Source organism: Lepidochelys kempii, chromosome 1, assembly GCF_965140285.1.
Source record: "Lepidochelys kempii isolate rLepKem1 chromosome 1, rLepKem1.hap1, whole genome shotgun sequence".
Taxonomy (NCBI): Eukaryota; Metazoa; Chordata; order Testudines; family Cheloniidae; genus Lepidochelys; species Lepidochelys kempii.
This window is the reverse complement of record NC_136380.1, coordinates 118,856,568-118,869,870: the sequence shown is the minus strand read 5'-3', so window position 1 is coordinate 118,869,870 and position 13,303 is coordinate 118,856,568. Positions and strand designations below refer to the sequence as shown.

At 43.9% G+C, this 13,303-nt stretch overlaps 1 protein-coding gene across 2 annotated transcripts in view; it reads left to right on the top strand.

Moving 5' to 3' along the window:
* The first annotated feature begins 11,387 nt into the window (after positions 1 to 11,387).
* The window catches only part of NPAS2 (neuronal PAS domain protein 2), a 203,717-nt gene continuing 201,801 nt past the window's right edge, over positions 11,388 to 13,303 (top strand). For both annotated transcript variants that reach the window (XM_073352007.2, XM_078853828.1), the window contains exon 1: positions 11,388 to 12,258. In XM_073352007.2, the coding sequence (XP_073208108.1) occupies positions 11,957 to 12,258 (302 nt within the window). In that variant the 5' untranslated portion in view covers positions 11,388 to 11,956. The remainder of the gene's footprint in view (positions 12,259 to 13,303) is intronic.

Here is a 13,303-nt window from a genome sequence, read left to right as displayed (position 1 = left end):
TTTTAAGAGCAGAATGTCACTCCAGATACATCGCTTCAGGAAGAGCTGGAATTGTGATTAGTTTAAATCACACTGAAGTTATTACAGTAACTATTTCACTCACATAGAGCAACTTACAATATTGAGGCTAATAAGGCGTAACTTTAGAGAACACTTTTGAAAACACAGGGCCAAAATTCATCCTTGTATACAGGAGCACAGGTCCCGCTGAATCAAATTTTTCACTGGTGTTAACATCAACATAGTTAAACCTAGTTATGTTAATAATGTCCCACTGATTCAATCAAATCAATAGAAATTGCAGGTACAGGTCATCTGAGGGTAGAATTTGGTTGAAAGTTCAGCTCTGGACCCATACTCTGGTGGTTAGTTTGATACTGGTACATTAGAATGAGAGGTATTTATTGGTCACTGAGAAATTAGAAAATGTCACACTGAGACAACTTAGATCATCATCACCACTTTTCTGTGGATCCATAGAGTGGTTATCGTTCAGCTGTAGCAGAATGGATTAGGGGACAGTTAGAAGAAGCTAAATAATAAACCGACCGGAGCAGTGGAGTCAAGGAGAATTTATATAACTAAGCAAAAACTGGGTGATTCTGTTATTTAATACATTTTTAAAGTATTAGGAGTATCTGACAAGCCTTCCCAGGCTTAGGAGGTTAGTTTTCAATGACCATGTCCTTATTCCCCCAAAACTATTTCGTTGTGGGTTTCAGCTGCTGTTTTTTTGTTTTGGTTTGGTTTTTTGTAGGGGATGTTTTTGCTCTCCTCTGGCAAAACAAATAAACAAATAAAAAATAAGGTATTATAGGAGGGCTCTTTGTGCAGCCCATTGTAGGTAAAGTTATAAGACACTTTAATTAACCTTATTTTCATGTTAAGAAGATTTTGAAACATTTCCTGTTGCTGGCTGAAATTTTCCATGATTCGGCTTTGCCCTCCAAATGATGATTTTTTTCTGGACAGTTTGAGCATAGTCCACTGAACAATTTTTGAGTTACAAGAAAATGAACATTTAATTTTTCTCATTGTCAGAAATTCTAATCAGATCGTTCTTTTGACGGAGCCACAACAAAATTTATTGAAGTTTGAAACTTGTATGGGCACAGTCCTAATGCTTTTTCTTTGATTTTGAAGAGCTTTTGACAATTAAAAAAGCTATAAGCAACTGTAAAAATCACTTCTGAATTTATTTAACTGGAATCTGATATACACTGAAGAAGAGCTTCATGATTTAATTCTCTCTTTGTAACATAACTATGACTATTCACTCTACCTGGCCTGATATGGGGGCTCAGACAGAGATAGGGACTGTTACTGTCATGTTGCTATTAGGTTTGTTCATATGTGGATGTTTGCAAATGTTTCACTGAAACGCACACAGTAAAATTCCCCCCCTCCCACCGTACTCCAGTGACATCAGGGTCAGGATGCAAAAACTGAAGGATTTGGTTACCTTTCTGCCATTTTAATTGCATTCTGCAACAGTAAGACTTTTGTTTCAAAAACAACGTGTTGATCTTTTTCTATTGTGAAGTTAGTGCCATCATAAATTATGTGTTGCTGTCCTGTTAACCGAGCCTGGCAGATAGCTGTAACGAGGGTAACCAGATGTTCCGATTTTATAGACACAGTTCAGATATTCAGGGATTTGAATTATGTAGGTGCCTACTACCCCCACCTGCATTCTGATTTTTCACACTTGCTATCTGGTCAACAGCAGTAAGAAAGATCACAACTCACAATTCATGTACCTCACTGAAGCATGAACCTTAGCTTCAGAAATCTTACTTCCTACACAGACCCTATAAAGATATTTTGGAAAATATTTTACTGTATTTAGCATTTTATTTTATTGAAGAGCATTGTGCAAAATGAATTTCACATTACTCTGTGTTCTTGCCTGCATGCAATACTGCTAGCAATTGATTTTCTGATGGTGCATGAGTTGCCAATGTAAAATCTCTCCAGAAGATTTTAGGGTGAAATTCATTTCTCCCATGGAAAGCTCATGTAATCTGATTTCATGCAGGAGAAATGTATGTGGAGAGTGCAAGTAAAATCTACTCCACCCCAAATTTCAGTGAATGAGAGAAGCTCAAGTGGACTTCCCACCCCACAGCCACTACTTCAAACTATGAGCTAGATAAGGTTTGCCACCTTTCTAATTGCTGGTAACTGGCGCTCCAAGACCCCAAACCTGCCCTGCCTCTTCCGTCAAGGCCCCACCCCTTCTTTGCTTCTTCCCTCCACGGCCCCGCCCCTGCTCTGCTTCTTCCCCCAAGGCCTCGCACCATTGCAAGCTCTTCTCCCTACTCTGCCCCTCACTCACTGGATCAGCTCAAGGAGCCTGCCTGCAGGTAGGAGGCAGCCCTGGCTGAGCAGGGGTGGCACGGGTTAATGACCCAGCACCTCCCTTGCCCTGAGGTAACTGGGATTTTGGTTTGGGTGCCATTTAGGGTTGCCAGGTTCCCTTTTCAACCAGACTTTTCATTTGTGGCACCTGGACACAGAAGCCAAAAACTGGACTGTCTGGATAAAAACTGGATGGGTGGCAACACTATTAGTGGTCACTACCTCTTCAAAGCATTGCCAGCCCTCCAGGATTGTCCTGGAGTCTCCAGGAATTAAAGATTCATCTTGAATTAAAGATTATGTTGTGATGAAACCTCCAGGAATACATCCAACCAAAATTGGCAACCCTACCTCTTCATGGTATTTGCACAGGTTGTCAGGACTACTGCATGTGGGTAAATATTGATCTTGTGGCTTCTTCCCTCTCCCTCCTTTGAACTGTGTACACTGTAACCCTCCACACTGGCCTATATAGGACTGGCAGGGAGACACTAGGCCAGATCCTCAGCTGAGGTTCTGCCCTCTCTCTGTGCAGCACATAAGGGTTCTACTGACACCAACACTGTGCACATTCTCCCTCCCCGACTTCAACACATGCTGCAGTGCAGGGTTTAAGTGTGCAGAGGCTCTTATGCTAGCAGTACTCAGCACTACCCACTAATGAGTGCAAGTCTACAGACTGTTATCTATGTGAGTCAAAAAATACCTTGTAGTGGGCCGGCTGTAGCAAATATGTAGAGGGCTTACTATACTTTATAGATGTTAAATTGGTAAGACTAGTTTTCATGACTGTTGTATTTTATGCATATTCTGCTGATTAGTTCAAAAGTAGTTGAAGACAATGTATGTTCGTGTCAGTGCCCACAGCTGTCTTTCTGTCCCTGTGATTAAAAGGTAACCTCCTTCCTTTCACTGGAAACCTCTGGGCCTGAATCTGATTGCAAGTCCACTTGCATAAATAAGAGAGAGTCTGTTTGAGACAATGGAGTTATATCTGTGTAAAATCAGTGTACTGAAATCAAAGTCAGGCCTTGTGTGCTTTAACAATCTGCCTTCTCCACAAATACATTTGAGGAGCAAATACCTTTCATTGCTGAAATGATATTGCCTACAATATCTGCTGTTGCTGGAACACTATGAGTACTTCTGAAGAATAGCCTAATTATAGTCATCTAAGAATTTTTTCCCATCTGTTTTGCTCATTTACAGATCCCCCCATATTCTCCTTATCTCCACCCATCCCCCATCGATAGTTGCCTTTTCAACACTTTCTCCCCCTCAGACTTCTCCCATCACATATTTCACTGTGAAGTCCATTCTCCTCTTATTGTCTGAGTACAGTTTCCATTAACCATTGAGTTAAAGGGTGATTTATATCCCAAACTTTGGTTTTGCAAAAACAACAAAAAAATTAAAAACTTTATATTACTAGAAATCTTTCCATTCGTTTGTGTTTAAACATCCTTCTGCAGCATTTGGAGTGAAATCGTTATAGCATTTTAACTGAGGATCAAAGTGTGGAGCTGACTAGCAACTGATGAGAAACAAAATTGAAGCTGTCTATTTTCATTGTCCAGACTGCAAGTAAATAAACAATAAATGGCAAAAGTAAAATAGATTTTTAAATATCTTTTCATTTTAATAAGCTACGGCTATTAGTTTGATAAGCATGGCAATTTATTTTTAAATGTACAATTTAACTTGACAGTCTCGTTATTGTTAATGGGCTCATGGGAGTTATGTATATGGTTGCACAGAGGTGAGTATATTTCAGTAGAACATTCATAATGCCTCATTGACATACCGCTAACTTTTGTAGTTAAAGCTACATTGAACCAAAATATTAGAATGGGTTGCCAAGAGATGATCAAGACTTAGAGTCTTTAAATCAAGACTGATGTCTTTTTTAAAACATATGCTCTAGCTCAAGATGTTGGGCTAAATCCAAGAATCACTGGGGAAAATTATGTAACTTGTATTATGCAGGAGGTCAGAACAGATTATCATACCATTACTTTCTGGTCTTACATTCCATATACTTAATAGATTTTATTAGAAAAAGTAATGTGACTTGAGCATGTATCCTATAAGTTCCACATTTTAAAACCCCAGAACAAAATTTTCAAACTTGGTTTAACTAGCACCTAAATTCAGGCTTAGGTATCCTATTTTATGTTCATAATAACTGCTGTTGCTCTGTACTTCAGAAAAGCATGCCATCTGTTTAGATGTTTGAGTTATGGATTCAGGTGCCTAACTATAAACACCCAAGTTTGAAAATGTTTATCATTACTTCTATTCTTTATTTAATCTTGAAGATTCACAGTTAACAGTCATGTTTTGTTATGTGGGTTAAATATTTGGAGTGGCAAAAGAGCAGGTATGGATGGTTAGCGATGGAGATGGAACCACAGGAGGTGAGCTTTAAAGGAGTATTTGAATAAGGAGAACGAAGGTTTTTGGTGCACTGGAGGTAGGTAGTTATTCCAGATATAGGGGGTGATGTGATAACAGGTGCAGGGTCGTGAATGGGAAAAGTAGTCAAAGAAGGTGGTAAGGAGGGAATAGTTAAGAGAGTGTATGAGAAGCAGGGGTGACATTGTGCCGAGCCTTGAAAGTGAGGATAAGGGGTGGGAGGGATAGCTCAGTGGTTTGAGCATTGGCCAGTTAAACCCAGGGTTGTGAATTCAATCCTTGAGGGGGCCATTTAGGGATCTGGGGCAAAAATTGAGGATTGGTCCTGCTTTGAGCAGGAGGTTGGACTAGATGACCTCCTGAGATCCCTTCTAACCCTGATAGTCTATGATAAGGAGTTTGAACTATGGGCCTGATCCATCTCCCATTGGAGTCAATGGAACAACTGGGTATCAAGCCCCACATGTTGGGGGGACTGGTTCTCTGAAATAGAGAGGCAGAGGATTCCAGGTGAAATCTACTGAGAATCAGGATCCAGGGACATATCTCCAGAGGTTTGTCTTGACTAGGAAAGGCAGTCAGGTTTAGTTCAGATTAGCTAACGTGTGCTACCGAAACCTGGTGAACTCTACCCTTTTTTCTAGTGTAGATGCCAGGTAACACAGCTCAGTTTTACCTTGTTGAATTGTAGTGTGAGCTTCAAGCTAAGGGTGTTACTCTCCATCTACCCAAGTTTAGCTAACCCCATGCTAGCTACGCCCATCCTAAACTCAATTACTTTTCCTAGTCAAGGTAAAACCCCTGGTGTGAATGCCTGCCATTTTGTTCAAACTACTTGAGTGAGAAAACATTGCTTATATAGGCCAAGATACACATAGAGTTCCACTGGAAAAAAGCCCATAGTTATTTCAGTGACAAACTATGGCCACGTCTACGCTGCCACTTTTGTCAGTAAAACTTATGTGGCTCAGGGGTGTGAAAAAACACACCCCTGAGTGACATAAGTTACACGACAGAAGCGCTGGTGTGCACAGCACTGTCGGCAGGAGAGCTTCTCCTGCTGATATAGCTGCCGCTGCTCGTGGAGGTGGTTTTATTACGTCGACGGGAGAGCTCTCTCCTGCCAGCATAGAGCAGCTACACGAGCAGTCTTACAGCGGCGCAGCTGCATCGGTACAGCTGTGTCACTGTAAACTCGCTCATGTAGACATGGCCTATAATCCTGTTCCCGACCCACAGTTTTGCTCTATGGGAAGTCTGCAAATGCTCAGCCACAAGATGCCAGAGCAGGGGTAGACTTCAAGACTTTTTCACATTAAAACAACTGTTTCACACTTTCTTGAATCTATTCAGCAACTTTTTCAAATCATTCCCTTCTTTCTTCCCTCTTTCCCTGCATAAACCTGCTTAAAAGAAAACCTCCCTTAGCTCCCCTGTCTAGTGCTTGACCTACCTGGCATAAAAGAGAAAAAACAACCTGCCATGGTGAATAAGGTTTGAATGTAAGACTAATTTACTCCCTTCTTTCGAAAACCTGTGAAAGAGGTAAAGTTTTGTTTAAAAATGCACCAGGTTGATGATGCAGAAAACCCAACTCATTGTCCCTTTGCTTGTAGGGATTAGCAGCCAGGCAGAAAGGCAGGGAACTTGGCCTTCTATTTGGACACAGCCTGAAGATTCATTAGGCATCCTAGCTCCAAGCGTCCACGAATCCCTTTGCAGTCCTTTCAGGCATCCCTCTACTACTCCCCTGGCAGTATGGGCTCTGCTGCAATTAGTTTTCCCTTTGATGATTGTGCATTACCTCCCCCTCTGAGTCAGTGATAAACCACAGATGGGAAGTTAATGTTGATAACTCTGAGCAGCATTTACTTCTACAGAGATTTCTTCCAGAAACATCACAAGTCTGTTGGAGAAGCATACCACCTAGAGCTGCTCCTTGTAGGCCTGACTTGACATGGGTGAGGCCTCATTTCTTGGGAGACAGGATTAGGGAGGTACATGGATCAGCAGGCTGGACACAGAATGTCTGTACTAGCTAAGATAAGGGGGGACACTCAGGGAACCATTTACCATGGACAAGATAACAATGGATAAGATAAATAAGGAATGTAAAGATGAGGTAACAAATAAATTGTACATGGACAGAGTGGGGACAGAGCATGTTGTATAAGGATTGGTTCCTACAAGGTAACCAAGCCAGTCCCGAAACGTGTGATGCAATGTGTAGTAAATGCAATCTAATGTGTAAATGTATGTCATAACTATACATTTAAGGGTATCCTAGAATTCCTCCTTACCTGTAAGGGGTTGAGAAGCTCAAATAACCTGGTCAGCACCTGACCAAAAGGACTAATGGGGAAAGAAGATACTTTCAAATCTGGGGGGAGGCTTTGTTTGTGTGTTCTCTTGGGAAGCATAAACCATCCTAAAATGAGTCTCAATATTGCAAAAAGGGTAAGTAAATAAGGCAAGGCGTGTTAGATTATCTTTTGTTTTAGCTTGTGAATTTTCCCTTTGCTAGAGTGAGGTTTATTCCTGTATTTTGTAACTTTGAAACTAAGCCTAGAGGGAGTTCTGCTGTGTTTTTGAATCTTTTGTTACCCTGTAAAGTTATCTTCCATCCTGATTTTACAGAGGTGATTCGTTTACCTTTTTTAAAAATAAAATTCTTCTTTTAAGAACCTAATTGATTTTCAGTATCCTAAGACCCAGGGGGGTTGATCTGTGCTCACTTTGTAACCAATTGGTTAGGATATTATTCTCAAGCCTCCCTAGGAAAGGGGGTGTAAGGGCTTGGGGGGATATTTTGAGGGAATAGGAACTCCAAGTGGTCCTTTCCGTGATTCTTTGTCTAAATCACTTGGTGGTGGCAGCATACCGTCCAAGGACAAAGGATTTGTGCCTTGGGGAAGTTTTTAACGTAAGCTGGTAGAAATAAGCTTAGGGGGGCTTTCATGTGGGTCCCTACATCTGTACCCCAGAGTTCAGAATCGGGAGGGAACCCTGACAGTATATAAAGGAAGAAGTTTGCTGTGTAAATTTAGATGTGTGGTATGCCCTGTAACCACCCCCAGTGCTTGAGCCTAATCAACTCATGCACAGTTTGATGGTATAGCAATAAAGAAACCGCAGTGATGAGTTCGGAGTTAAACTGAGTTGCTGGGAACTGAGTGGATAAGGTCTCAGAAGCCACCCCAACATACTCCTGAGTAGATAGGGACTCAGAAGCTAACCCAACACTCCTCACATTCACCCGCCCACCACTTGCTCCAGCTAACAGAAATCACATGTGGTTCCAAACAAGGATTGTTCATGTGAGGGACTGCCTCCTACTTGGAGTTAGGAGAGCATGTTAAGTACCAGGTGATGGCTGCCAAGTATTTGTCCTTGTTTGCTGCCCCTTTTGACATGGAGTGTAGAGTAGCAAAGGGCCCAAAGGATGTCCCATCATTTGCACCACCACAATCTGCAGTATTAATTAAATGAATCCTTACCCATCTTCCTTCACTTGCTCAAAAACTTCGAGGAGATCTTCAAATTCCATTTACTTGGTCTTCCATCTGCTGGTTTTCTATTCTCTTAGTTCATGTTTCCCACTTCCAATGATCCTTACTTAACCTTCGCCATTTTTGTTTTTCCTTTACAGTCCTTTACAGTTTTTCCTAAACAACTGGAGATTGTTTTTCCCTCTGTATAATGTGCACACACAAAGACCATTCCAAATGTAGGTTTTATATTTAAATTATTACATGAACCAAAATATATTACTAATGCCCTTTAAAGACTGAAATTCAAATGATCAGATTCCACATGCAGCATTATAAGCATTAATAAAGGCAAGGAAGACTGAACTTGGTAAGTTTTTGGGGGGGATGGTATGATGAGGTTGCCTACACTAGCATATGACCCATCTGCGACTGCTGTGAGCAAATGTCTCCAGCTGCTGGACATAGGTCAGTAGATGGGGAGGGCTCTGAGTTACTACAGAGAATTCTTTCCCAGGTGTGTGTCCGATGGTTCTTGACCACATGCTCAGGGTCTAATTGATCACCATATTTGGGGTCAGGAAGAATTTTCCCTCAGGTCACATTGAAAGAGACCCTGGGGTTGGTTTTTTTTTCCCTCTTCCTCTGCAGAGATCACTTGCCGGTTTGAACTAGGTAGTAAATAGTGGATTCTCTGGAACTCAAAGTCTTTAAATCAAGATGTGAGAACTTCAGTTACTCAGCCAGAGGTTATAGGACAACCACAGGAATGGGTGGCTGAGGTTCTGTGGCCTGCACTGTGCAGGAGGTCAGACTAGATCATGATGGTCCTGTCTGGCCTTAAAGGCTATGAATAAGACTCTTATGGGCCAACTTCTAGTTGGAACAAATGGGATTGCTACTTTGGGTCATGCATCTCTCATGGCTGGAAAGCAATTTTCTGGAGTTCTTATATGTGGTATCAAGTCTAAGCAGGAAAGGTACTTTCCATAATTAAACTATAACAATTTATAATTACCTCAATACAAGTTCTAATTAGTTTTTTAATGGTTATTGTTTTCACAATGCAATTTAAAGTATCAGTCAATGAATACATCAAGAGAAATTCTTGCTCTACTTTTGGCAAATCTGCATTTTACTAGCCACCCCAGTGTTACATATGAGATGTAATGTATGAATTAAATAACAAATGTAAACCAGCTTCACTTTTTTATTTGTGCACTAAAAGTTATCACCTTCTGCAGGATAATGTTAATTAATGTCTGCATTCTAATTTTGTGTATATTCACTTGTGTCTTGCAGATTGCCCTTCCCAGCTCAATGGTGCATATTCCACAAGGCATTCTGTTCTACAGATTTTGAAAATACGTGGTCATGTTCTGGAGGGATTTGGGTATTTGTGCAAAAGGACTGGGATACCAAATCATGTGGTATGCAATCATAGGACATCTCTTTTTTCATGACCTTACAAGGCCTGCAGACTTTATGCGATACCTTATTGTGCAACACAGGGGAAAATACATCAGAAACAAAAAATGTCTTCTGCTCCACTCCTCATATGATGCTTTATTCCCTCACACACTTTTAGTTTGCCAGAGGATCATTTAACCATTGTTTGGCAATTTCCAAAGGGGGGGAAAATGCTGGGTTCCATCCAAAGGAAGGGAGGAGCTTTTTCAAGTTTTGTATTTAATCTGATTATAAATACACTGCTTCACCCTTTTAACATTAGTCATGTTAAAACTGTGCTAGAAGGGAGAGTACAAAAGTGCCTGACTAAAGAGTGCAAAATTTTCCATAGTTTGGCAATTCAAACTAACGTTTCAAATATATCATACTCAGCATCAGAAAGCGCAGCAAATCAGGAGCAAGCCTAAAAATAAACAGCTTCTCCTAGGATCTAACACATTTCCTTATATCTCACTGGCCACTTTTCAGAAGGAGTATTAGACAAAAATAATACAAGTGGGAAATAAAGAGAATGACCTACTTTACAAAAAAGAGCTCTCTGTAAAGGTTTTGCTCTAATTGACGGTGTGGAGTTGCATAACCAAATAAGGAGTTACTGTTTATGCCTGTAATAGCTGAGAACCTTGCTTTAGGTAATGGAGTTCTATGGCCTGATACTGTTCCCACTGAAATCTATAGCAAAGCCCCTATTAACTTAAATGGGGGCAGGGCCCATAGTCCCCATTATGGACCATGCCCTGTTATCCTGAGGTCATAGGATAGTCAATTAATCTCATGTATTGGGAGATAGCCATCAAGATTTAGACAGGGAGGAGGCAAGGATACACTGTTTTGTGCTGCTATGCCTTTTCATGGGATCGGAATATTTCTCCTAGTTGTGGATCAGAGGTTTGTGAGGTTACTCTTCAGTTTAAGAATTGTGCCTTTGAAGACTGGGCTGTTAGTGAAAATATGGTATTTAACACTTCTGCCATAAGTAGCTTGTTGGGTTTTAGTTGGCTAAACCTGAGGGTCCTCACTTCCTATAAGGGGTGAGAAGGATGGTCTTGGAGTTGAGTCTTTGTGCTTCAGCTTCCTCAATTATAAAAGGGGAGGAGTGATATTTACATCTCTCCTTGGTGTTATGAGGTTTAAATAATTAATATTTATAAAAGGGATCATCAGATGAAAGGCTCAGATTATCATTGTTTGTAAAGTGTGCATATAGCAGAGGGTTGTAGGGTACAGCGATCCTACTCTCTCTAACCTGGGCACTATAGCAGGAGAGAGGCATAGAGAGAGAGTTTAAACCCACACTCTACATTTTCTGGCCAGGTTAAACTGCGATCGTTCCTTAGGATCAGGAACACCGCAGAATTAGCAAAGATCAACTGCCGCTGTATGCTCTGTCCTTCACTGTGCTGTGCATATGTATAAATACAGCCAAGTTGATATTTGCTCTCGGCATTGTGGAGAAACCCTCCCTGTTTTTTCTTCTTCTGTGCTTTCTCTCGCTACAGCGTCTCCTTTTCTTGGATCCTCGCCTGTCTCCTCCCACAGAAAGGGGGTGGGAGGGAGAGAGAAAAAAGGTCACGTATGTTTGGAAAAATATGTAGGTCAGTGGAACATTTCCTGCACTTGTGCAGAGGGGAGGCAGGGGAGGGAGCGCTCCTCTCCTTCTCTCTGCAGCTTTCTCTTCCCCACCCTTTTCCTCCCAAAAGCAAAACCACCCGCTCTTCAAAAGGGGGGAGACGGGAAGCGATCACCGGGTCCCTTTTCAGCCCAGACCAATTTTACAGCCCAGCTACGTTTTCCTTGCAAGAGAGTCCGATTATAGAAGCAGCCGCCGCCGCCTCCCCCTCCAGCTAATTCGGCAACCAGGCGCTAACACCCCGATGATCACCGGGCGCAGGCAGGGCTGCGCCCCAAAAGCTCTGCTGAGCGGGGGTGGGGGTCGCTGCAGGATTTGCTGGGAGGATGCTCCCTCCTCGCCCCCGGGGCACCAACTTTAAGGAGAAGTCCCGGGATTGCAGCCTCCCTGCCTCTCCCCGCGGTACATCTAACTTAATGCCCCAGGACTGGCCCCAGCCAGCAGCCCCCCTGCCCCGCGACTTCCTCCTCCTCGCCCCGCAGCAGCCCGGGGTGCCGGCTGGTTGGCGGTTCCGGTAGAGCCCGCGCTGCCGCGTGTCTCTGTGCGGTGCGGCGGGCAAGCGGGAGCTCGGCATGCGGCGTCCCCTTGCACCATGAGATACAGCGGGGGCAGCGGCGGCGGCAGCAGCAGCAGCAGCAGCAGGAAGGCGGCGGCGGCGGCGGCCAGACCCCCGGGCTTGTCGTGTGCGAGGACGAGTTTGCCGGCTCCGGAGCCTGGCCCCCTGCGCGCGTGGAGCCGCCGCCGCCGCAGCCGCAGCGGCACCGGGAGGCACCACAGACCCAGCAGCCAGTGTCAGAGCGGCCGCGGCTCCCGCGCTCAGGTCGCCACAGCGGACAGCAGCAGCGGCAGCGGCAGCGGCTGGGCTCAGCCGGCCCGCCGCCCCCAGCGCCCCAGGTAAGGCGCAGCCCGCCGCTCCACGCGGGGGGGGACGGGGACAGCCAGCGAGCCGGGGGAACTGGCTTCAGCGTGGGGGGGTGTGCGGGTGGGTGTGTGCGGGCACTCTGACACACACACCGCTGGGTCAGCCCCGCTCACACTCCTCGCGTTTTCCGCGCCCTTAGGGGCAGGCAGACGCACGGGCACACGCGTGTGGACGCCCGCACAGCTCCACTCTGCCTGGGCATGGCCGGTTGCCCCCGCCCGACCAAAAGGGAGCGGAGACTGAGCCCTCAGGGCTCTGCCCCAAGCCGCCCAAGCCAGGGTTTCGTACTGTGTGCGGCGGGCTTTGAGAGCCCGTGGCCCTCCGTCAGAGGCACATGTACACAGCCTCAGGCACGAGCTTCCCTTCCTGGCTAGCCGGGCGGAGGTTGTGTATTCTGGGTTACTCACCCATGCCAGGACGCTGTACAGCCGGTGGTTTGTATTTTAATGGACATCACCTCTGGCAGTAGGAGGTGTCAGCGAGAACTTGGGTTGTCAGCTACTGTCCATTCAGAAAACACACACACATACACACACACACAAAGGTGTTCGTTTTAATTTTTGAGTATTTGGCTTGAACATGGACAGTGAGTTGGGAAAGCACTGATGGTCCCATTGCCTCGAATATTATCATATGGTTGCAATTTGTCATCTTATTTTGTGGCTGCATTCATACAGGACTGAACAGTGATCTGGGCACTGAACCTGCAGTCCTTATTCAAGCAAAGCTCCCATTAAGGTCAGTGAGAGTTTTGGCTGAGGAAGGGTTCCTGGAGTGGGCCACAAGGTTGTCATTTGCCAAGAGCTTCTTTTAATTTAAACCATTTGTCAGTTTTCTTCTAGTTTTCTTTTAGTTTGCAGACCAGAAAAAAAGGTGCTAAATAGACTTCTAACAACATGGAATTTGTTTCCTAAAGAGCTGTGTAATGCTCTTTTCCTGTCAGGGCAGTGGAGTGATTTAGCAATTAGTAAAAAGAAAAGGAGTACTTGTGGCACCTTAGAGACTAACCAATTTACG